Source organism: Cyprinodon variegatus, unplaced genomic scaffold (genome assembly GCF_000732505.1).
Source record: "Cyprinodon variegatus isolate N-32 unplaced genomic scaffold, C_variegatus-1.0 Scaffold787, whole genome shotgun sequence".
NCBI classification, from domain to species: Eukaryota; Metazoa; Chordata; class Actinopteri; order Cyprinodontiformes; family Cyprinodontidae; genus Cyprinodon; species Cyprinodon variegatus.
The window spans coordinates 181,005-207,775 of NW_015151240.1; the positions used below are offsets into that span (position 1 = coordinate 181,005).

Consider the following 26,771-nt stretch of genomic DNA (forward strand, 5'->3'; position numbering starts at 1 on the left):
CTGACTTGAAATGTGATTGAGCCGCGGGGGGAATTTTCATAGTGTCCTCCATGATTTATTTCATATGACTCGTCACAGTATCCCACGGCCGGAAATGCTTGTGACACAAAGCAGCGAGCGTCAACACATCCGCAGGGACATCTGCTGGACTGGAACATGTATTCCACTTGATTTGGCTGATGTGCGCCAACCATTCACGTATTTTATTTGTTCATATTTTTTTTTTTTTAATAATCGATTCTTGCCTTCAAGAATCGATGCAGTAGATCACAAAAATTAGAATCGCGATGCATCGATATGACGATTATTTTGCACACCCTTAATATATATATATGTTTAACATTTTATTTTACTCTTTTTTTTCATTGCACTTCCAATTGTAGTGAGTGTCTCAAAGAAACATTAAAAGTATGTTTATTCTGCATGAAGTTTAGGTGAAGCTGGCTCCTCCATTTATGAGAAATAAGTATTATGATTGCATAATTCTGGTTAAAGCCACAAAGATATGACAGGGAATGTGAAACCCACTATCTCTAATAGTTACCTACTTCTTTTTAAAAAAGTTGACCTAAAACTTCAGTGCAATAAAGAAAAACTACTCAAAGCTTCCTAAAGGTACATTCATCTATCTTTTCTCTTTTTGTTGCTCTGGCACAGGCTGATTTTAGTTCACCTGCCAAAAAACAGATGTTCCAGATCCACTTTAGCTGTTCAATGCATTTTCTGCCAACTCAGATTTGACCTTTCCATATCTCAGGCATATAAATGGGTTTTACTTTGACCCGTTTTTTTTTCTGGCTTTATGCATAATGCTAGGTTGAGACCGCAAAAGCTGAAAGCAGCAAAAAAGCTTCTGCTGCTTCATTTTTGATGTTTGTACATATTAAGGTCTGACGGGCCTCAATAGTATCTTTGATGCTCCTAAAGCTTGTCCAATAAAGTGTGTCCAGATGCCTCTGATGAAGATTTGCTGTTATAAGTGGGTAAAAAGTAGTTTTTATATGTTTTTAAGTGAGAAAGTCCACCTGTAAATTTCATCTGTGCAGTCAGTTTATCAAGATCACCATCCTGCCTTCAAATATTATTTTGCTGTCAGAGCCGCTGAGACCTCCGTACACCGGCGGTGCTCTTTCACTGGACATCAACGGCAGCCTCTGGTCTGGTCGCTTATTTGCAGTTTTCCGTTAATGTTTGCGGCAGCTGGAAGGCGTTTTTCATGTACATAATCCAAACTGCAGGCACAAGAATAATCAAATTGGACATATTTTGCCAGCAGGTGTCGATATTTTGAGGTAATTTAAGTGGTAATAAACTGTTTCAGGGGAGTGATCATCAGCAGTGTGTCTGTTTCTCTGCCTGCTTCGAGTAGCAAAAGTTCAATTTTTCCAACTTCAGTACCATCAAATGCTCGCAAGCTCATGAAGCGCTGCTTCAGCTGCTCAGACGCGCTAATCCTGTTGCTCAAAACACACTACAGGACCTTTTGCTGCACCTTGACATCAACTATTCACTTTGCATGTAAACTAGCTGCTTCTGCTGCCTCTAGCGCCTGCGGTCTGAACATAGCATGTCTTCTTGTTTCATGGTTGATTTTATGTCGAAGTACTTTTTTATATTATAGGTGGAATGGTACGTTGTTTAATTTTAGGCTTCTTCACTGGTTCCAAGTTAAGTTTTCTTTTTTGTATTTGTCGTCTAACTTAGAGAAGGAATATTTAACCCACTATGATGTTTTTCTATATCCTTCAAAAAAGTATGATTCATACCTGGCCTCTCAGGGCAGTTAAATCACTCCACAGATTGGACTCACCTGCTTCAGAGGCTGGGTAGAACAAATACATGATATAGAGATGACTTATTGACTCCAGATCCCCCATCTCTGTCTCAGGGTATCCTGGCTTCCTTCCAACTTAAATAACAGCGCACGTTAGGTTAATAGGTCACTCTAAATCTCCTTCAGGTGTGATTGTTCATCTTTGTTTGATTTATGGACGACCACAGGTCATGGATTTTCAAAAACAAATAGTAATGATTGCACATTTTCTTGGCAAGGATTGCAGCTGTTACTGATCTAAGAAATTGCTGATTCTTTTGCCTCTTATGTCTTTCAGAATGCAGGAGAGGGATCTACAGAGCATGTGCAGAAGGGTGCTGCTTCTGACCATCTGTTTGGTGTCTCTCTTGGGACAATTGACAAGTGCATCATCACACCGAAGCCACATAGGTAAACTTTATGTGCCAGCAGTTTTTTTGTTTAAGGATTATATATATATATATATATATATATATATATATATATATATATATATATAGGTACTATTACTGTACTATTATATAGTATATATATTTTACTAGATACTAGTATAAAGATGTATAGAATCACTTTTCAACATGTAAATATATTGATCTTGGTATAAAAGATCAAAAAGATTCTCTCCTAAAAGTAAACTTAGTGAGGTTATTTAATGTTGCTCTTCATCTATGACCATAATAAACAATTTGCTTGATAGTAAGCTCTAATGAACCTTTATGATACATTTTCTTGAGTTAGCAGACAGCAGAAATCAGCAGCCCACTTTGTAGCTGTGAAAAGAGCAAAACAGCAAAAACCAGTTTTCATGGTTGAAAAAGATGGTTAGCATTTTCCACACAGATTTGAGAAGGAGGAATGTAATTAGATCCTGTAAGTTCCATGCATTCCTCCATTTTCTCAAGCCTATTCCGTCAGCATCATGGTGGGACCGATGCCTATCTCCGGCAGTCTATGAGTGAGAGGTGGGGTACACCCTAGACAGACTGTCATACTGTAGAGAGACATACAACCATGCACACACACACTCACACCTAGGGAAAATTTAGAGACGTCAATAAACCTGGACTGTGGGAGGAAACTGGAGTACCCGGAGAGAACCCAGGCATGCACAGGGAGAACAAACTCCATGCAGAAGGGCCCCGGGCCGAAAATTGAACTTGTGGCATTCTTACTGCAAGGCAACAGCTCTACAAACTGCAACTCACAATCCTTTAAGTCTTAAAAGTAAATTGTTATTCAGTGATATTCAAATAGTCCACTATCAGAGCAAATCAATTTCAGAATTTTCTGTTCTAAAAGGCATCCGAATACATATTTTGTTATGTTAAATCTTAACTCAACATAACCCAAAAAACAAAAACAGTATTTTCTCCATTTGCTATAAATAGGTTCAGCAGTGACAGAATATGAAAGCTATTTTAATGGACCTCACTGCATGTTTTAGCAACATTTTAGCTCACTGCCTTTTGTAAGGTGGGAAAGTGAGGTAACTGAATCTTATTTTGTGTGTAGAAGAGCAAAACAGTGATGCTGAGCAACGGTTGCACTTTGTACAAATGACACTTCAACCATTTGACATCTTTCAAGTTAAGCATTGAAAGTTGAAACATAATGTCAGTACATCAACTCTGCACGAATATCCAAGTTGGTGAGTGTCCTTCAAGTGGGAGACAAGACCTTTCAAAGTGATTCCCCCTAATGGAGAGATGGCTTGATCCCTGGGCGTAACGGTGAATGCTGTGACCACACATTGAAATAATGAGCCTGCTTCCACGGAAGGACAAATGGCACAGAGCAGCTAGAAGGGAACAGCTCCACATTATCTGAAAATGCAAACACAACCAGCGACAAAATAACTGTACAATGATGTAATAGAAAAAAGCTTCATATATACAAAAGAGAGCTACTTATGAATAAATTCATATGATTTTTCTTCTCTAAAATAGCTTGCATGTTTGTATTATTGTCTAAGTGTTACCAGAAAGCTTTACAGATTTGTACAATCAGTGGCTCCAGTAATATCTTTTCAATATATTCGTTAAATTTCAGGTCTTTTTACAGTAATTGAATTTAAAAAGGATTTTGCATTTTGTATTTCAGTAGCCTTTAAAGATCACAATGATAACATAAATTTGTTGTAGAGTCTAGAATTTGAGGTTTTTGTGTGTTTTTCATTAAACATGTTAATGGAAGTTATATTTACAACTTTTTTGTTCTGTTTATTTTTTCTTAAACGATTTAATCAGTATCGTGGTTTTTTATTTTATTTTTATCCAGACAGAAATATAGTTGCAAATTGCTGCTTTTAAACAAATCTTTAAAAAATGAAATAAAGAAACAGAAAATATTGATAACTGTATTTGAGAGTCTTAAATACAAGTCTACTTTTGATTTTAAAATAGTTTTAGACCATATTCTTTGGAAAATGACTTTATATAAATTAACTAAAAAAGATTGTTATTGAAGCGAACTGAAATAAGCCTGTATGCTCACAATGTAGGGTTTGCTAAGTCCATCTCTATGGCTAATCATTTATGCTTTTCTTCCTTATAGACAGGGAAACCCATGCTGGCTTCTGTTGAGATCTGAAAAAACAAAGAACCTGCAAATACATCTGTTAAAAAGAAAACACCTAATTTGCTGTAAAAATACCTGTCAACTGGCCTTCAGGATTTGAAAATACAGTAAATTTTACATCATCCTCTGTGAGCCGTCCAACTACCACAGTCAAGCTCCATAGCCCATTAAATTTTAAGACGTGCACAAAAGCTCTAAAATACACACCAGTTCAACCAACTGGTTCAACCAACCAATAGGCATGATGTGCACCTTTGTTAACAATTTCCTTAAAATCCTTACATGCACAGCAAGTGGCTGCAGCCTCTGGTGTTTGTTATGCTCTGACCTAACTCTGCACTCTGCTTTCTTCTTTGATCAGCAGATTGAGACTTTGACCCAGGCATGACTCACTCTTAATAATACTTCTGGACCTCTTTGAGTCTGATGCTGAAGCTGTCCTTAGTCACTGCTGTCACTCTCTGGTTTAAGGGAGGAACTGCTTGTTCCACTGAATAATGTTAAAGAATCCTAAAAAATTCCTGCATCTGGATTAGGAGCTTGATCATCGCCAAAATTTAGATTGTTCCTTGGACTGAGGTACACCTTTGGTAAATATCACATTAAAATCCAGTTATCAAGTTATCCTGTACAGAGACAGACAGACAGACAGACAGACAAACAAAAAACACACAGAATCAACTAAAAACATAATAATGAGGGACATTTATGGGAGACTGCTAACACAGGGGAAAAAAGACAAATATTTTGCAGAACTGCAAAAATCAATAATATCAGCGCACAAATCATGACTTGATCACTGTAACTATGGTAGTTGAATAAGTAGTGACCATATTTATAAATAACCTATTAAAAACTGTTCAAAACTAAATGCAGGAAATGAGAAGTAAAAAATGAGAGCTGATAATGGAGAAAAAAACATTAAAAGATTGCCTTTGCATCAAAGACAAAAAAGTTTCACAGTATATCCAATATTTTGTCTCACATCACATAGGTTTACTGTGGGTCCTGTTTCCCTTTTTTACCACAGAAACAGGGGCCAAAATATGAAGAGTAATCTCTGTATTTTTCAGCAATTATAATTAGAAACATGAGAATCCATATTAAACCAACATAGAAGTGACAGATCATCAAATTTCATTAGAAAGTTATTGATTAAAAACTTTATTTTATAAGATGTATTTTTCCCATGCGTTTTAAGTCAACAATTTGATTTTCCAACACAATGACAATAAAGAGCAGGAACATGGAACACTTGATGGCACAAGCACTAATACTATGAACACTATGTTCAGGAAGCATCTGACTAATTTCCTGTCAAGACTTTTCAATACAAGGCAAGTATTAAAAAAGGGATGACCCATTTGATCTTTATATTTGGAAACACACTTTATGAAAAGGGAATCCGATATTTTTAACATCTGCTGGAAACAATACATTTGTCACAGAAATAAAATTGGAACCAGATGAAACCTAGTCTAATTTAGAGTTAAGTACCTAATTTAGATACTGTAGTTATTATTTAATTGAGAGTCAGGTACATTCAGCTCGAACTACTGACCAATAAACAGGACACTAAAAAGGAGAGGTATAGGTTACTTGGAGACTGGACAAAAACAACTTAAGTGCATTATTCCAAACTGCATGCATGACCAGAAAATGGTATTTTGCTTAGTCTATGTAAAAGCTGAAGAAAAAAAAAACAGCAGTGCTATGTAGTGAAGCATTATATGTTTTCTACCCCTCCAAGGTTATTTGTTTGTGCTGGAAAACTATTTTCATAAGGGAATCTCATCATTGATAGATAACAATTACTTTTTATCACTCTTAGTGTCCTGCCACAGGAGCAGTCACACTCCTGGGGGAAAATAAAGTAATCTCTGCACTGATGAATGCCTTCAACTTCAACAGTAACACTATCGCTGTGATGTATCTTCAGCATTTCAAGATAAACACAGTAACTGAAGGACATAGCAGGGACCAACCACCAGAAAACACACAAAGCTTCCTGAATTGAAATAAAACATGAATACTGGTAAAAGGGTAGAATTGCTTACTGATTCACTGTGTTTATTTAGGGTTAACAGTAAGATTATTTCACACATGTCTTGATTGATTAAGATTTGCATCCAAGTTATCATCTAACCTGGTATGTGCCAGATTGGTACAAATTATTTTCTGTTTATTTATTAATTTTTTTGTCCTTACGTTTTGATTGGTTAAAGAGAAGACACTGTAGTTACATAGCTTGCAGACATTTTGATGGATGTGTAAAGGGCTTTACCTTATTTAAACTTGACAAGAAATGCAACGCTGTCTGTTAATATTTGCTAAATCTTCCTTATCATAAGTTTTACGTTAAGCAAGAATTCTGCACAAATAAGGATTATCATTTGAAATTTTAAACACTGATAACAAAATAAAGTGTTCCAACAATTAGACTTAAATAAATACTTCTATACTTAAATAATTTCTACCGTTAGATGTGCAGGTATTTGGATTATACTCCATTGTAGACCACTCAGTTTTACCATAAACAATGATAAAGCTTGCAATACTAGCTCTTACAATCCACCTGCTTTGTGCTCATTTGTGAAGATCATCACCTATTTAATCTGATTTATGAGTATGGGAAGCCAGCACAAGCAAACTGGTTCTCCATGGAATCTACCAACACTTCTGTAATCACGTAGCATGTCCTTGAGCTACGGAGGTCAAACCAAGACGGGCCAAATAAACAAACCTCTTTAACCCCTCTTTTTATTAAGATGGAGGCTTTGGTAAAGCAATTGAACCTTTTACCATAGCCTGAATGCAGAAAACAGAGCTTGCACGATGCACATACAACCCCTGTAATAAGACCACTGCAATCCCCAGAGCACCATCTACATTCATTAGCTAGTCATGAAAGAATAAAAACGGAAGAGGAAGGGTGGGAGAGTGCCAGACGAGGGTTCATCGTCTCTGTTATGTTCTACAGAGAGAAAGCAAGCATGATAACAAGTACCTTTGGGCTGTACAATTTGTTTTGTTCCTTTCGATCGGATTTAGACTGATGATGTGGCTGGATCAAATGGGAGCCTCATTACTCAGCAATTTAGATACTTGGAATCTTTGTCCAATCTAAAAAAAAACAGCAATCAAGCTGTTGGTTGTTGGCTGGTCAGTGTCTGCAAGGGCAAGTGTGGTGAAGAAGTAAACAGGAGTAGAGAACATGCTTCCAGCTGTGTCTGTGTGATGCAACATTGCAGCAGCTTTCTCTCCTTGAAATGAAAATGCTGTGAACTGTGCTATTTACGGGTCCTGACCTCTTTTAGATTTTTAAATATAAGGTACTACACCACTTGGTCTGTGTTAAATGCGCAAATTCCAATCTGGCTTCGGAGATGGTGAGAGCTCATCCATTTTATATTCACATGCACACAAGGAGATATATTGGCTTATTAGGAAGATGAAACTGAGCCCTGACCCTCATTTGAATATAGTTGAGTATTTCCATATTTGCTTATGTTTGAGACTTTATAAAAACTGTGTGATGCACTCTAATGGCTCTTTCCTAAGCTGTTTTTCATGCTTCAGGGGATTTCGTTTTTGTATTCTATGCAAATAGCAGATACTTTTTTTGAACAGTTTTCTAGTATTCAAACAAACTGATTCTCTTGAGCCTAAATTAAGTGTAGAATCTCACTGAAAGTATTTCATATGCTTTATATGTTCCCAGTTAAAATCTTTAGATGATATTTATTAAAACGTACCACATAAATGACAATTATAAATTAAAATATGCCTTCTGTATGAAGTGGAATTGCTTATCTGTGGTTGCCCGGAGGACCATATTGCTGTAAAGTCAACTTTATATGTATATTAGGTCTCGTGTGAATCAGGCAAAAGCAGAAGGATTTGAAGGATTAGATTTGAGAAGCTGAAAAATATAATCTGAGGGAGTCTTAGAATATATGCTTCAATGATGAAAATTATTTAGTGCTCCATTTTGTATGAAATTCTGAAACACAACAGCTAGATGATTAAAAAGTTCATATTTATACTGCTTATGGTTTTGAAATTTATACAGTCAGTATGTAAAGTACTCCCATATTCCCATTCTTTTCCAAGCTGGTGGAATGTTGTATAGATATAAGACAAATTTATATTTATATAACAGCCAACTGTACAGTTAATTTGAATTGCATAGACCTGGCATTACAGGTCTATGTAATGCCAGGCTCAAGTCAGCAATCGTGAGTTGCAAAAACTAATTTATTAAGTGCAAAAAAAACCCAAAAACCTTTTATTATGAGTTTGAATTGATTAGCAATGACTGACTGACAAACCTACAGCAGTTTTCAAGCAGTTTTTGAAATTAGATAAGGCACAACACACCCTGGAAGAAAAATTGGTATAGGGACGAAATGAGAAACACAGAGAAATATTTAGTAAAACTATATAAGCCACTTTTCTTTGGTTCAGCAAAGGCCAGTGATTATAAAATTTATCAAAACAAAGTGCATAAGATGAGAACATGTTCTATCTATTCACTAATTTCCTACTTTTAGATTGAGCTTTAGGTATTTTTTTTGGCTTATAAGAATAACATTTTAAAGTCAATACTTTGTATGTAAATATTAGATCATTGTAACATGTTAGAACAAATCAGTCTGCTTCACATCACAGGTCAGTGTGGAACCCTTGCCAAGAGATAGCATGACATTATATTGAGAGGCTGTGAGCAGGTCACCCCCACCCTGGGGATATTTGGGGATGCGACTGTGGAGCATTTGTCCTGACATTTGGAGAGACGGTGAACGACACAATGGTGGAGCGCTAGCAAGCACCGGGAGATTGAGACAGAGATGTGGGGCTGTTTGAGATGCACTGTGGGGATGACAGGGGTCAGCTCGCCCCATCTCCCTGTGGCAGCTCCCAAGATTAGAAAACCATCAAATGTCCTCTGCTATACGCATCTGAATGGCAGCTGTATAGATGAGCCATGAGTCCCTGCATGTGGCCTTGGTTGTATTCTCTGAGTGTGTGTGGTTGTAGCCAAAAGAGCAGGCAAGGGGACAGTAGCGGTGTAAAGACAAGAGCAATACCTTTATTCACATATTCTCAATCTTTTGGAGGAAATTGAATTTCCAGCATAAGTATAAGCATGAAAAACATGTTTTATATTGTTGCAACCAGAGATTGAAAAGAAATGCAACCTTGGATACAGAAATGCATATTTATTAAATCTGAAAAACATGTTAAATATAAAATGAAAGAATGTTTACATATTGATGTATTTTTTTTGAGAGGGCTACCTAACAATAATATGCATTCTAGTTGCAAAATACTTTGAACATCCTATCCCTAAACTGCTAGTTATACCTCCTTAGTTTGGAACATGTTTTTAATTGTAAGACTTTCTAGACTGAGGTTTCTTGCATGAAGAGTCACCCCAGAGCATTATAGTGTATTTAAGATGAGGACCCATACTGGACCTATTGCTTTAATTTTTTTAAATTCAAACTTTGAATTATTACAATCGTTTTTTGGCTCAATGTCACATTGCAGATTCGAGTTACACTTACATTTTTATGATATGTAATTTTGTTAACATCTATAATCATTTGATGTTGATGAGCATTTTGGTCGTGTTCCAAGAAATGCATTACCAAACGCTTAGATCTCTAAGTCACGAAACAGATGACAGATGGACCCAGTATTCAAGGTGAGACAGACAGTGGGACAGTTCAAAACCTTTATTAATGTAAAACATATTGAACTGAAGCACAGAGCTGTGGATCTGTGGACCACAGCAGCTGCGGGGGGGAACCCAATCACTGACACTCTGAAAGGAAACAAACACAGGTAAGTGACCAGTATCGTCTGATAGGTGATGAATATCTGATTGAGTCAATTACTTGGTTTAACAGTTCAGTCCATACTCTCCGAGGAAGGCAGGGTCCAGCCAATGGACTGCCGAACGAGCTGCGGCGCAGAGCCGCACAGTGTCCCCAATGCAGCAACCACAGTGAGTAGGCAGGATACTGATCCAGGTTAGCGATACACATCAGACTGGAACAGTTCTTAAATCCAGGAGTCCGCATCCTGGTCAGGGGTTCCGCACAGGAACACACAGATCCAGGGTTCCAGGAATCCACAGAGCAAAAAGACAGGTCCAAAGTTAAATGAGTCCAGCAGAGAGCTCAGACAGACATGCTCTGAAAGGGACAGAGAAAAGACATGGTACAAGGATAACTGCATAAACTTTAAACTGTACCCCTTCCAGGACCAGGATTACGGGAATTAAAACTGACCTCACCCGCCCTCCGAACCAAAACCCTTAAGGCTCAGAGAAGAAGAGCCGGGACACAATCAGAAGACAGAAGACAAACACCAAACCCTCTCAAACCACTGGCATAAAAAAGTCAGGACATGAACAGGAACTTATATAAAGTTGAAAACAAACATGAACAACTGACATGAATACATAACAACAAATAAACTTAGAATACTGATCTGGGCGAATGCTGGGCCGAACCGTATATATAGCAGAGGAAGCAGGAGAATAAGATGAATGATAATTAGAGAGCGGGGAGGGAACAGCAGGTGAATGAAGCGAGTAATCAGATCAGATCAGCTACCGGGGCTGCGATCATGATCATGACACTCTATGCTTCACCAATAATATGAGGTCCCTTTTCCTTTTCCTAACATGCTGTATTTAGTTTTAGCCAAACTTGTCCTATGCTCTAGCATCCAGACAACTAAGTTTTAGAGTTACTTGTAAAAAAAATGTTATCCTTGATGAGCTGTTTTTTTTTTTTTTTTTTTTTTTTTTGCTTATCTGGCATTTTTGGTCCTCATGTTTTTCTCTTAGGGTAAAAGTTTTCTTCTTGCACAGCTCTCATGACAGTTCTATTTTTAAATATAAATTCATGATTTTTCATATCATTAGTAAAGAGGCCTGGTGTAGAGTCCTTGGAAGATATTTAAGATACTCACTGTGAGCTTGTTTGGACATTTGGACCAGGGTGTGTTCTTAAGGATTTTCTTTGAGTCCTCACTCTGGAATGGCTGAAAGTGTATACTACATTTTACTGGCTAAATGAAGCCTAAACCTGGAAGACTCTGAAAAAGTCTAACCTGGATCACCCTTCTGAGGTGCTTCTCTGAAGCTTCTGCTAATTGACAAAGGACCACACCCGAGCTAATCACTTCTCAAGATGCTCATCATTAAGACGAAGGCCCATTTTCCCCTTTCAGCTCTTCAACCGAACTTTGATCCATCTCCTCCCTCACTCGTGGACTACTTTTAGGCCATCTTATCCTCTGGCTTACTCCACTGCCAGTGTCCGGGGTTCCCGGGGGGAGACTACCGAATAAAGGAGATCTATCAGTTTTTTCCATGATTTTATATTTAAATGTAAATGAATTTGGATATCTTAACTGTAATTACCTACATTTAAAATGTGTCAGTTGTAGAATCACTTAGTCCTTCCTTTGTCTTTGCTGTTATGTTTTTCTTTTTGCCAATAAAGTAAAGTAAATATTTGAAAGCATCCTAAACAGAAAGTGTGTAAGTCAAAAATAAGGCTTTGTGCAAAAATAGAATAAGAAATCTTCAGCGATTGTACTTTTCATTTGGTTTTATTAACATCTAATCAGATGTTTTATAGATATAGTGACTTGCATAATAGCTGGAAGTAAAATGTGTCCCTGTGTTTCATCGCAGCAGTGAGGACCCTTACTGTGCCAGAAGTCTTCCATCTCCATTCCTTCTCTAATTACAGCTCAAATGTAAACCTATTATCCCTCACTGCATTATGAGCTACCGCTTGCGGTGCTGAAACTCAGAAACGGGGACTTTTTTGGTTTTGATAGAAATCGAAGGAGAGCCTGCTGATAATGATTTCAGCTGATGAATGCAATTAGTGAAGAAGTGCTAACAGCATGACAGTAATTGGGTTTTACAAACTAAAAGCCTGCCCTTACCCAGCAATTAAAGCAACCTTCTTTAAAGTTACTCAATTGTATTGCTGTTAATGGTTCATGCTTGGCTGAAGCTTAGTGCATAGAGAAGATACATTTCCTTTTAAACTAGTCACAACTCTGTTAGTTTGTTCTGTGTTTGGTGTGTAATTTTTAAAATTTAATGTGATGAAAGATTTTCAGTGTTATTTAACGGATTGGGGGGGTGGAGGGAGAGTGATTTGCTGCTACACAGAGCATGTTATATGTGAGGCTGTTAGATGCATGAAGCTACATTTAATTAAATTTGGAACTAGTCTTGATCAGAAGATTTAAAAAAAAATGCTGTTTTTGATCTTTCTAACATATTGTTTAAAATCTGCTTAACATGTCATGGATATTAGATGAGAATGAAAATACCCTCCATACATTTTGCTGGCATGTTTAGGACAAAAGAGCTGTTGGGTTTCAGAAAATATAAAAGAGGTACAAAATGGAAAGGCAAACTAAATTATTAACCTTAAAAAGAAGTACTAAAACCTGTGCAACTGACAGTGCACTGCTTATTAACCTGTCCAATAAAAGCAATTTCCCAATTGGCATCATGTCTTCCAATCAAACAATCTAATACTACATATGATCTTACAGTTTTCAAAACATATTAGGTCACACGTGGTGAAAACCAGGTGTTTAAGAGATAGACATATTTTAGTTTCATTACACTAAATTGTTTTCTAAGATTTTATATTCATTAAAGGAATTTATACAATGCTTTTGGGGGAAAAAAAATATTTACTTTCAGAGTGACTAAAGTATTCTATATTTGTTCACATTTTTAGGGGAAAAGTAACATTATTTTGATCCCTTAATGTTTTAAATCCTTACTTCTGCATGTGAAATATACATGTAATAGGGTTGATGGGGACAGCTGCTTTGACCAGTGGTACACAGCTGCAGATTTGCTGTAAATGTTTCGCTCTTCGTAGAATTAGTCATTCTAAACCAGGTTAAATGTGTAGCACCACTGCTCTGCAATTTTCCATCTGTTCCTGGTTCTACCTGAGAGTGTTTTTCTTGGTTTTGCTCATTTACTGCATGCTGTTATATTATAAAAAAAGAAACTATTTATCTACATTCTTACTAATTTCTCTTTTGTTAGCATGAAAGACCATCCTACAAAATTGAATTGAAAACAAAATTGAAAATAAATATAAAAATGTTTTATTGACAGCTTAATAAAACTAGCAATCTTATGATCTTTGATTCAGTTTAGGTAAATGGACGTGACATTTTCTAGAAGACGCTTCACCTCTCATTCAAGAGGCTTCTTCAGTTCTAGCTGGTGATAAGGAGATTTACTGAGATTAATACTCTGTAGGTGTAACAAATAATTAGGGGGAAAGGAAGGTGGTCATTTGCCACTTTGCCCATTTAAAGCAGAGATCATGCATGCCCCTTTCCTAGGGTCTTCAATGTTCTGTAATAAATCTATGGCCAGGTCAAAGAAAGCAATTTACATGATGGCTGCCTATCTGACCATTGCCATTTTTTCCTTAATCATTACATTTGGATGAACAACTAAACCTTTAAACGTCTTTGACTGTAGGATAGTTGACCTTTCCATGATTCTGAAAGTAGAAAATGCTACAGGTGATGGTTTTTAGCCAGCTGTCATAAAGGAAACCAGACAAAAGTGATCGTGTCCATCAATGCAAGAGGAAAGAGTAAGATTTGTTTTTCAATATCATTAAAAAGTTTATTTTGTATAGAATAGTTAGATGATGTGTGAACAAGAAAAAAATTGCAAAAAAAAAAAAAAAACTTGAAAAAGGAATCTGAAACCAAACTAAAAGGAAACATCTGAATCACAACGACTTACTGAACAATATATTGAAGTGCCCATATCTCTTAAACATATCTGTTTTTCGCAGCCTGGATGCATGGATCTTGGCATATCAGTGGAATCAGACATCAAAGAGTGGGACCAACTGCTGAGTTTTTAGTCCATTCAAGACAAAAATATGAAACATGCCTGAAGTTTTGATTTTTCTTTCATGTTCTTATTTATCTTTGGAAAGGTGAACTGTTGGCTCATTAATTATAAATTTGTCTTTAGGACAAAAAGCTTCAACTGTAAACAACAGAATTTATATCACAAAAATTGGGAAACTAAGGCTGGTGCTGCAGTGCCCTCCTGAAACAAAAAGAAAAACAAATATAAAGTACATAAATCTGTTTTATCATGATTAATAAAAACAATAGTGGAAAATGAATAGGTTTCTCCACTGTCTTTACTAATTACTTGTAAAAAAAAAAATTGCATTAAATCTATAAAATGCAGATGTAAAACATTAGGGTGAATACGGTAGTTTAGACAACAAGGATTACTTTTAAATATATTTCAAAAAGTTCATAAACTCACATATCCAGATTAAAGATGAGTTCATTTTACCTAAGAAATTTGTTGGAATGAGAGAATTTTAGTTTTTAAAGTCCAAAGTGCACCTTTTTAAATGAGAGTAATTTTCCTATGGGATTATTAAAGTATTTCTGATTCTGAGAGAGTATACACCATATTTTACATTAAAAGTGACCCTAAATTCCTTTATGTTTACCTTATTTAGTTAAGTTAACAGATCACATAACAGATCATGGTCATATTAAATACTATGTTGCAAGTTGAATAAATTCTTACATCCACAACACTAGAAATGCTAATCCAACGATTACAGAAATTCCATTTAACACTCATATCAAGGCTTTTACAAAAGAGAAATTTCTTTAAAACTCAAAACGGCAGAAAAAGAGCAAATATCCGATGTCCTCCAGCATTCTAAGCATAACTATAGCGATAGCTATAGAGATAGCTCAGGATAACCTGAGTTGCTCAAACTACTGTATAAGGTTTTTAAAAAAGAAAACTTGCCAAACAAACATGCAGGTAAAAAATATTTTCAGATGCCTAGTTTGGCTTTTTTTTTCATTTATTTTTTTTCTAATGCAAAGAAATGGGAAATTAAATGATAAACCTGATATGACATGTGTCAAAGTGGATGGATGGATGGATGGATGGATGGATGGATGGATGGATGGATGGATGGATGGATGGATGGATGGATGGATGGATGGATGGATGGATGGATGGATGGATGGATGGATGGATGGCAAAAAATGCTTGAGAACTTGAGTCTTTCTATAAATTTTTAAGGACCTGCAAAAAACGTATCAAAAAGTTAGCTTTTCTTGCCGATCTCTTTGTTGTTACTCTCCCTCCTTCAGAACTAGTGAGGTCTTTGCAACAGCTCTCTGCATGTTTCACTAATTGGCTTTTACCTTTTGAAGTCTGAGAATAAGTCAGAAAAGTTTAACATCCTTTTTTGGTGACGATATTCTCTACAGTACTTATGAATAAAGATTTGAAGGCTTAAAAAGTAAATTGAAACCATTTTCCATAAAACCTCTCCCCTGAAACCTCTTTCTCATGCAGTTCGTTAATAGCAATTTCTAACATATTTATGGTTGCACATCTGTAGTCAGGCAAAATTTCAGAAGATGAGGAGGAACTCTTCATCCATTCAGTTTCATTCCTCTTGGGCATTCCTCTTTTCTTTTAAAGTAATGCTATGCTACAGCTGGGTGGTTATACACTAGAGGGTGGATACTGAATGAATAAAGTGATATATAAGCTTCTGTATTGCAGTCTATCAATTCCTTGCCCCGTCTTCCGACTGCACTCAATGATTTTTCGCCTTCTGGCTCACATCTCCTCAGGAATAAAGTGCAGTGCTGAGTGTCCACGTCGGACCATAAAAACAGCAACCAAGGCTGAGCATCAAGTTTATGTGAACAGACTGGAGCATAAAATGTAATGGGTGGGACCATTTAAGTTCTCCTGAAATGGCTTTTTTTTAAAGGTTTGTCGACATATTTTTCAGCAAGATGGTCTATTAAAAAGAGGAACGTTTATATTGAGCTGTCAGTGGGTGTACAGGTCAGATGCTCCTTTAATAGTGTCCTCGGGCAGCCCAGTATTCAACTGGGAAACAATGCTTTTGGCTGCCCCTTGACTAACGAGATGATACTGTCTTCGAGCACAGCGTTTGATTTAGAACATGTGGTTAAATATACATTTCAGTTAGCCACATTGTTAATGTAATTACATCATGGACTGATTTAAAAGAGAATAATCTTTAACTCTCAGCTATGAATAATTCAAAGCAAGCCATTTTTCTTATTTTCAGACTGTTCTGCTTACATCAAAGTGTGTCCTCCCACATCTAATGAAGATAGATCTGACTGCAGCTCAGATTTTTGTTGTTTTCTCATTCCTCCACAGATATACATCTTAACTTCTTTCTTTTTTACATGAGTCTGCCTCATGTATTTTATGACACTGGGTCTGTCACTCCACTCTAAAAGACATCAGTAGAGCCAACTCAAGATGAAAAACATGAGAATCTAGTTGGAGAGCAGAAATGGCAGCCGTTTAGAGTAGATGTGACATCTGCTTGTCAGATAACCAGCATGTGTGCATGTCGGATGAGGGACCAGAGAAAAGAAGGATCTCAGGGATCTCTTTTGTCTGCCTCTATGGAGCTCAGCACAGATGAAATGATGGTATGACTAGATAAGTTCCAAAATACTTGCCAATTAGATACAAGGTCATACTTTTACAGAATTTTCTGAGGTATTAAATGAAATCGCTGATGTTCTTATTATAAAATTTAATTTGTCAAATGGAGCCTAGGCGGAAGTTCAACTGAATAAACTGATTATTTGGCTTCATTCGCCTACGACACAGCCAATCAGCTTTGAACCATGCCTCTACCAAAGCCAATCAGCATCCAAAGTTAATTTAAAAAGGCCTCCGATCCACAACTCATCTGCTACCTAGTGTGCAGGCGGTTACCCAGCCCCTCCTCCACCATCGTAGCTAAAGCTTCATCAGAGTTTCATTACTCACGGACTCTTACTGCATTCCATGTCTCATTTCAACCGATCTGGTAGAAGACCGCCATGTTGAGTCTGTTTCTTCCAGAGGTTTCTCCCCAATGAGGAGTTTTTCCTCTCCGCTGTCACTTCATGCTTGCTCATCATGGACATGGTCTCTCAACCTGTGTTACCCAAACTGGACTTCCATCTTCCAGGTCCCTGAGTGAAGCTCTAGTTACTAGAGCTTCACTGCGTGAGCTGATACTAGAGTCTAGTATCAGCTCACGCAGTCCACTGGATCTCCCCATAAAGTTTAGCAGATCGTCTCGCTGACCAGCAGTCTACAGACTGACCAACTTCATCTATCTCCACTCCACCACCAGTTTCAGGCATGGAGAGAAACAGCCCGGTTCTTTACTCCTGTTCATGCGTATCTATCAAAATTCAGCGCTATGTTTCCTGCCGAGGTCTGAGCACCAAAGACCAAGTAACTGTATCAAAAAATTTTTCTTCTAATTGTCTTTTCTCTCCGAGTGAGTTTTTCTGATTGAAAATATTGAAAATATATACCTGAGCCTTTTTATAAAAATCAATGATGTATTTAAATAAGGCCGTTTTAAGACTTTTTTTTTTAGTTAACCTAATCTTTTTATTTTTTATTGAACTGACTGAATTCTCTAAACCTCTTTGTGTAAAACTTTTGGGCCTGAGGGATGTCAAGATTTTACTCTTGAAATTACATGTATCAGAAATTTAAATATTTAATAACAAAACAAGAAAAAAAAAAGTAAATCATGTAGGAGGACATGCAACCACTCAATATAGCTAATTCATTACAGGCTTGTTATTTGCAGAAGCTGAAACTTTTCTAAAATTAGTCAGCTGTGAACTCATGTTCAGAACTACATGTTGTGGTTATGGAATACTTACATGTTGCGCACCTCACTAAAGTTTAAGGCTACATATATTCCCAGCCTGAATTTTGCAAAGGAGTATAAACAAAAGCTAAAATTTTTCAGCTTCATTTGCAGGTGAGGTGGCGATCAACATGGGAATCATCTGCTCCAGCTGCGAAATTTGTGTTCCGTGTGAACATACCATCAGGGGGTCTATGTCTTGGGCAGGCTTTGAAGTTGGCTGTGAGATGCTGATTTGAAAACATACTTAAAGATTTTTGACTGACAGTGACTAGAATGTGAGGACGTTTTCCTCATGAGTCAAGCAGGAAAAGTGATCATTCATTAAGAACGTTCATTTTGTGCTGAACTGTTGCCATGGTTTCTGGAGTTTATTATTTCAGAGAGCTTCACAACAGCTACTTTCAATCATTGTAGTTATGTCTTTATTGCGTTTCAACATTTGTTAATGCCATTCTTGATTGATTGGATTAAATGAAAGCCCATTGAACCTCCCCTGTTCCAGAGAGCAGCAGCCGACACTGTCAGAAGTCCCTTGTACTCGTACTCGTCGACTCCCGCTTTATCCGGAACCGGGTCGCGGGGGGCAGCAGACTAAGCAGAGACTCCCAGACTTCCCTCTCCACAGACACCTCCTCCAACTCTGTTGGGGGAAGCCCTAGGCGCTCCCAGGCCAGCCGAGAGACATAGTATCTCCAGCGTGTCCTGGGTCGTCCCCTTGGCCTCCTCCCAGTGGGACGTGCCTGGAACACCTCCAGAGGGAGGCGTCCAGGGGGCATCCGAAAAAGAAGTCCCTTTTTCCCTAAAGCCCAGATATTTAAATCATTACATTGCTGTATTACCAGATACTGGGAATCACGAGTAACTCATCAGTGTGCTTTGCCATTTCTCTTGAAGCCCTGCGACAGTCAGCCTATCAATAACTGCACTACATCTCCAGTCCAGGAAGTGGTAGTAATAACAACATACATACATATGAACACATATTTACACCCAGTGCCGACCAGCTATAATTAAATCCCTGAGCTCAAAAAATATACTAGACATTTAAGTTTTGATCAACTAGCATCTGGCCAGAGTTAACTGTTTGGTTAAATTAATTTAATCATACACTTAAATTATTTACACCACTACTACAATCCGGTTAGCTTAACTAGCCTTGCAACCAGGCCTGGTTAGCAGAGGGAATCCACCTCCCTAAAAACATATTTAAAATTACAATCATAATCTGACAAAAAATTTTTGAGTGACTTTTTAATGAAAGGGTATTGGCTGCATTACTTGCCGATGTTACGGGAGCAGTAACCTGGAGATTGGCTCAGTAGGCCTCCCATACCAGCCTGAACAAGGGCTCTTAGTTTTGTGTTGAAACGATTAACAGGTAATGACCAACTGACGACTGACGTTGCAGGTGTGGTTAGCCAGAGCTCCTCCTCCACAGGGGCCTGCACTGATGACCAGGGGCTCTCCCACCCCAACTTAGATGTAAAAGTAGGTATAATTCTTGACAAACTGAGACTGACTACAAACATAAAGTATTTAGGTGTACAGTACATTCTCATTTAAAAACATCTTTTGTCATCATATACATCTTTTATCATCATACACAAACAACCCTCAAATGCCCACAAAGTACTCCAAAAGGCTCCAAATCCCTCGAGAAGTAAAGCCCCAGGAAAGTGAATTAACCCAGGCAAAAGTGTACATGGACTTTAAAAAGCCCCAGGCTTTTGAGTGGTAATGGAAAAGGGCCTAAAGCAACATTTTAAATGATATTTTATCTGATATTCTCTAATTCTTTGTTTAAATTTGAGAAGAACTAGTGCATTGAGAAACATCTTTTTTTTGCAGGAGAGACTTTGACTCAAATTTGCTTTTTTTGATGCTGCTGTAGTCAAAAGATTTAATATCTTAGGTAGCCTTTCACTTAGAAGGTTGTATGATTCGTTGAGGGACTCCAATTGAGCAGTCCTTGGCTATACATTGTACTGTAGCAGCCAGGTGAATGGTAGTGAAACAGAGCTAATCTAAACCCCTAAAGCATTGAGTCTTTTTCTTTTTTCTTTTTTTTTTAGGGCTCTTGTGTCTTCTTCTGTAAAGCAAACGAAAGAAAGATTACATAGAACAAGAAAACAATAGTGAACATAGTAAGAGTAGGAGTAGTACTTACTATTTTATTTTATATTAAATGCTATTTTAAGGGTTTCAAGTGCTGCTTCTTTTATTATCTTTTATGCGTTTGTTTCTAGCCTCTCAGGACTTCTAAATCTACAGAATTATATTTCTTCAGCAGAGGATATCTAGTATTTATCAAAGTGGATGCTGTTGTCATTTCACTATTTTGTCTTAAAATCATATATTCCCTTTAATACTTAATCTAATTAGCCAATTGATATGGTTAATTACAGTAATGAATCAAATAGGTTAGTTGATAGACTGCAGCTAGCAAGAGGAATAAAAAGTAGTATGATAATGTCAATAATTTTGCTATCAATTCAAACAAACAATACTAATCTAAAAGGGTAATGCATTTGGATTCTACGTTTTAATGTATCTCTTCCAATGCTATTACAGTCAACCACCATGTCTCTGAGCCTGGTCCTAAGAATCAAGGTACAGATAATGTTGTATTGACCATTTACATTTTTATCTACTATGCAAGAAAAACACCCTGCAAAATACAAGGGAGTTTATTGTGAACTTAACTCCTGATTCACGTTTACTAAGGTTTGTCAAAGCATGCTGGGCCTGATTGTCAGTGCAACAGGTTTACAGCCGGGAAGTAATGAGTCTCTATTTCAGAATATGATAATTTAATTAAGACCTAGTTGTTGTTAGGTAAAGAGATGGCTTTGTAATTCTCATGAGGGTTAGGCAGTTAATGTTTTATAAACCAGTACTTCATCATGTCTTAGTAGTTTTCTTTCCACATTAGTAGATTTTCCTCAGCAGTGTGGTCATATGAAATGTTTTACTCAGACCCCTTTTACTAATCCTCACACTGAGCTCATTTAAATTAATGTTTTTTGGCTTTGTGAAGCCTCCTACTGCAGTCTTGAGAGGCTCCCTTTTACCTTGAATGTATTCTACGGTATGTTCTGTTCCTCATGTTGAGTGTTATCAGCATCTGGAGCAAACAGGATGATTTGACTCATTAATAATTCATCCAGTGTCTGTATTGTGCAGCCTTTAACCTCAGTTTTTATGGCTGTTGCTGTTACTGTGGCCGTACCCCGTGGCCAAAACATGACTTTGTTTTCCATGTTTTGATCTCTATTGCCTTTGTCGACAGATAAGGGTGGACTGGCAGCATGCTGAATGAGAGATGGGGGCACTGAATCAGAAAAGACACTTTTTGGTAGCTCACCCTTTGCTCTGAAAGTCTGCTGAAACTGCACTTGTTAAATTATGTTCTAGTGGATAAAACATTTTGTTTTCTTTTAGACGTATACATGTGCTCATGTCAACTCAGCTGTCAGAATAACATATGGCTTCACATTAATTCAATTTAACATTTTCATGCCTATGAATCAGCTTCCTACATGCTGAAACTACCAATGTGCTCTTTGTTATTCTTTTCAATTTCAAATGAAAAGAAACTATAGACTGTACAGTATTTGATAAAACGGGGGTTGTGTTGTATAGCATGAACAGTGTAATTCAAAATTCTTTAGAGGTCAGTAAAAACTCAAAAAAGTTACAGACATTTAATTATTGCATGAAAAGAATAATAAATAATCACTCTAGAAGCCAATATGTACAAAGTTCATATAAGAAAGGAAATGAGGTGTGTATGTATGGGCATGTGTTTCACCAGAAAAAGGCAAATTGTTTTTTATCACTCGGCCGGGAAACACTGTCAACACATAGCTGGCTGTTTTTATAGTTTTTGTTTTTATAAGCAAGTAAAAGCGGGAATAAATCAGCTTTTAAACACAAGAACAGCGTCCTGTTTACCATCTCACCGCGGAAAATCCGTGTCAACTATAGGATTCCTGTTTAAAAACACTTAAGTGTTGGCTTAGCCCCTACAATTACAATGGTATTACAACAATGATCTGGTAAAGTAATAAGGATGATACAGTCTAAATGCTGCATTCTCCCGATTGGTTCTAGAACCGCTGCCTGTTTACCGAGCCATGCTGGACGGCATAAATCCACCTGCAGTAATAATAACAACCCCTATTTGGCTTTTCTTTTGTTTAAACTTACTTCCTCTATTAACAAAACTAAAGCACGCTTTGTCTGTGCTTGTTGACTTTTCTTTGTCAATTTATTTTTGGTGTTTTTTATACTTAAAGAACCATACCTTATGAAGCAGGTCTTGCATTAAATGTTCTGGTACTCCTAATATAACTTTAAACCATGTACTTGTCCTAACCTTCAAGCTTTTTGATTAAAGTGAAATTGTGCTTTCAACTCACAACAACAGAGAATAATATTTTCTTTAAGTCAAAACATAATTACAAAATAAGTTCTCCCGGCATTCTTTTTATTGATTATATATTTTTGTAACATGTTTTAGCCTTTCATGGTTACATCAGATGAAGAAACTGATCAATATCCTTAGCTGAATGCCAAACTAGTCTGTGCAAAACACAATTTTCTTTATTTCTTCTGAACATAAGTCCTTCAGAGGCACAGTGACAAATGAAACAACTTGAGCATCAAAAACCATGGCACTCAATGTCTTTCTGACTTTACCTCATCGAAGCCATGAAGTCTCACTGTCAGCATTAAAATTAACACCATGTTTCTGTTATTCATGTACCCCCTGTGGTTCTTCTATCACTGTATTCTGTGCTTCGCTGGCCAGGTGATGTTCATGCATCTTGTCATGCAGCTGACAGCTGGAACGCTGTGTTGTTCTTCAGTCCTCCCTTTCCGTCTGTTAGATCAATTGTTTCATTGCCGCAGAAGCTGAGAGCAATCTGTGGGTGTCTTCTTATCAAAATGATGATTTCTGTTATCTGGACAACAGAACACTTAACTTTGTGACTACTTTCATGCTACATTGCAGACATTATTTGCCGTTCTTTCCTAGGATAGTGAAAACTACGAGCAATTTCATAAGGGCTTTCTGAGAAGAAACCTGAACTGTTTAAGGCGGTTGAAAAAAAGCATTACACCAGGCATCCCCAAACTTGGTCCTCAAGGCCCCCTGTCCTGCAGGTTTCAGAGATTTCCTTGCTCCAGCACAGCTGATTTTAATTGAAAGCTGATTAACAGGCTTTTGGTCTACTGCAATCATTATAACCAGCTGTGCTGAAGCAGAGAAACCTCTAAAACCTGCAGGACAGGGGGCCTTGAGGACCGAGTTTGGGGATGCCTGCATTACACAGTATACAGTTTGCCTTTCTTCAAACCTCCATTCACACTATTAAGATTAAATAATAGTTTTTATAATTCAGAGGCTTCAATGCTTCCACAAAATAACTGTTCTCTTCGTTTTAATTGCCCAGTTTGAGTTGAAATAAAAACGATGCAATGTCCCTTGTCCTTTTTTGAAAATATTAGCAAATGCATTGTCATATGGACAAGAGAAACGCAAAAATGCTAACTAAACTATTGCTGCTCTGACACAAACTTCATTTTCTAAACTTGTCCTTTTAGAGAATATCATTTCAGACATATTTAAGAAGTTTCAAAAATTGCCTGTTATATTAATTTGCACTCTTCTGAAATCGCTCTACAATGGTAATATCAGAATTTACTGCCAGCTATAAGGTTGCAATGCTATAGACCCAGATTTGATTGCAGAAAAAAAACTGCCTCAGTTGCTGACGATCTCCTATTTCGCTTTCATCAGGCAGTGCACAATAATTGTGGTTTTTAGTGTTAACTGAGGCTTAGTAAGAATTTCTGGCAGTAACTTTAATCACTGCACAGTCGAACCCAGCACTGGTTATCTCACATCCTCTTCCTTGATATGGGCAGTTACCTTTCCAATTGTAAAAGACAGTTTCCATTGTAAAGGGATGGACTCCAGATTGTTATGAGATTTTTATATTACCCCTCAAGGTAAGCTGCAAATACAGTACTTGCTTTTACAATATCAGTATTTTGTAACCATGTACTTAAACATAGTAATAACCGGTACATTTTGATTAGTTCTTCTGGGCTGATTGTTCAGGATTCACCCAATTTTACTACAAATGGATTCAGGCTGTTGCCTTACTTTGGGCCTTGTCTTGTTTAGATAGCTAAAGTTATAATCAGATGTGAAGTAGTTTATTTGAAGTTGTGTTAAATTTGAATGTTTTTAATTGATCAGATGAATTGTGGGCAATTAATTAAATTTTCAATATACTGTCAATTTTACGAAATGCAATTTTCAAATCACAGAGGAACTCAATTTTACTTACATGACATTTAACAATCGTAAGACCCTGACTATCTCACTCTAGCCTTTTACATTGCAGTAATATGTTTCAGTTGGTTTGCCACCACACAGAAGGGAGGAGAGAGGTGCAACAAGCATGCAGATTTTTTGCATGCAAGTAGAGGTAAAAAAAAAACTGCAAAACAGTAACGATTCTGGACAAGCAAGCTTTCAAGGTCATATAAAACAATGAAACCCTAAAGAGAAAATATACATGCTTGTGGCTAGTACAAATAAAAATCTAAATAAAATTGAAAGCAGAATATTGGCTGAAAAAAAAACAGTTTTGATTTTTGGCACAATCCTTCAGCCCTTCATCAGATGAGTTTAGCATAAATTAATTTTAGTGTTATAACCATGTTTAGCTATTGACATTTTGTCATATTTCAAGGCATTTTAAAGCAATACTCGAATTTCCCCTCCTGGAGAATATTGTTTGCATTCTTGTGCTTAACAATTTATGGTCAGTAATTATGACTGTGGGGTTGAGTGCTTGCCTCAGACTATTGACTGGCTGAAGGGGCGTTTCATTACTGCTCCATGTCCTTTCACCTTTCTTTGTCTCTCATCTCTCCGTAATGCCAACATGGGCGCCTGATGCTTCAACCTTATGGCAGTACTAAGTGCTTTAATTGAAATTTATTGATCATAGAGCTTATGCCATTGCTGCTACCTTGATATTCGTAAATTGAGAGGACAATAGGCTGTCTTCCATTTGCCCTCGTTTAAAAGTTTTTCCGTGCACTCAAGTCCGATCCAGACTTTTTAGAGAGAAAGGATGAAAAACAAATGCAAATCACAAACTTTCCCAATAATTGATTTAGTGCAAAATCATGGTTTACTTTGAGTCTTTGAAAAATAGATCTCAAGGAACACCACATCAAACAAAACATTATAAATAAGCCAATAATTCTCACATAGTAATCCTACTAATCTCAGCCAAAAGGTGAAACAGCTGATTAATCCATTTAATCATGTTTCCTCTGACATGGAACTTAGAGTTTACCATCAAACTCTCGCCTCTGAGCTCTTATTTCTCCACATTACATGATGTTTTTTGGGGCCTGCCTTGGAGTTAGAGACGTTCGCTGACAGATATAGTTTTAAACAACAACTTTGTCCACACTGGTAACCTCAACCACTTTTAGAACTTTAATGACTGAAGAGTCTATAATCTGACACAGGTATTGGTTGTAGATATCATTTCTCCAAAATGTATCCTTGATGTTTGGACCACATCTTTATTTTTTTATTGTATTAGAAAAGATTTCCTCTGTTTATTCAAGTAACTTGGATTAACCAAATGTAGTAGCAATTTTCAAACGGTTTTCCCTTATAGATGTTTATAGATATGTTGTTAATCATTTTTAAACACTATAACTCATTTATACGTTATTGCATTCAGCATATTTTATGGATATTGCATGTAAAAAAAAAAATGTTTTGCTAATGCTAATAGTGCTTCTAAGGTAGTAATTCAGTCTGAATATAAGCAATGCTAAATGAAATATATAGTTAAACAGAGGCTCCATTTTGGCAAGAAACTGGTAAGTTTTGTTTGTTGCTTACCCTTGATTAATGTTTAATAAACTGCCATGAATGGTTTATAAAGCATTTACAGATTGATGGCATATTTGCAAACTATTTTGTAGTCATCTATAAGAGGAGTCTTATTGTAAAGTTGTACCTTACATGCTTGCTGCTTGCCTGCTTCAATTTACAATCCTGGCATGATTTCTATACAATCAAGCAATCAAATGTAATCAGCCTTAAAGAAAGCTGCACATCATGCCCCAATCTAAAAACATCAAAGAGCAGCTTAGAATTTTTTTAATGACCTCTCTGTCTAAAATAAGGTTACAAAACCAATGGTTGTTACAAAGCAAAGGCTTTTAGACCCCATGAAATACCATTGATAGCTATTATTGACAAACTCAAGAGAAAATGCAAAAAAAATTTTAAACAGCACATTAGAGTGCATTTGCAGGGTTAGGAGGATGTGGATGCAACAAATGGCTGTTATGGTCTTGTTTCTATTGTGATTTACTTTGCTCCATGTTTCCTAGTTTTATTGGTTTAATTCCTTTTTTGTTGTAATTTCTAGATTTGTGTTAGTTCTCATGTTTTTGTGTTGTCCTCTGTTGCCCTCTTGTGTGTGTGTGTGTGTGTGTGTGTGTTCCTTTCCCCTTGGCTCCCT

The 26,771-nt window shown here is 36.9% G+C and overlaps 1 protein-coding gene across 1 annotated transcript in view; it reads left to right on the forward strand.

Moving 5' to 3' along the window:
* The window catches only part of LOC107098533 (protein FAM19A2-like), a 125,695-nt gene that overhangs the window by 82,766 nt on the left and 16,158 nt on the right, over nucleotides 1–26,771 (forward strand). Inside the window, exon 2 of the mRNA XM_015396268.1 lies at nucleotides 2,112–2,224. Coding sequence (XP_015251754.1) covers nucleotides 2,113–2,224 — 112 coding nt within the window. The 5' untranslated portion in view covers nucleotide 2,112. The remainder of the gene's footprint in view (nucleotides 1–2,111; nucleotides 2,225–26,771) is intronic.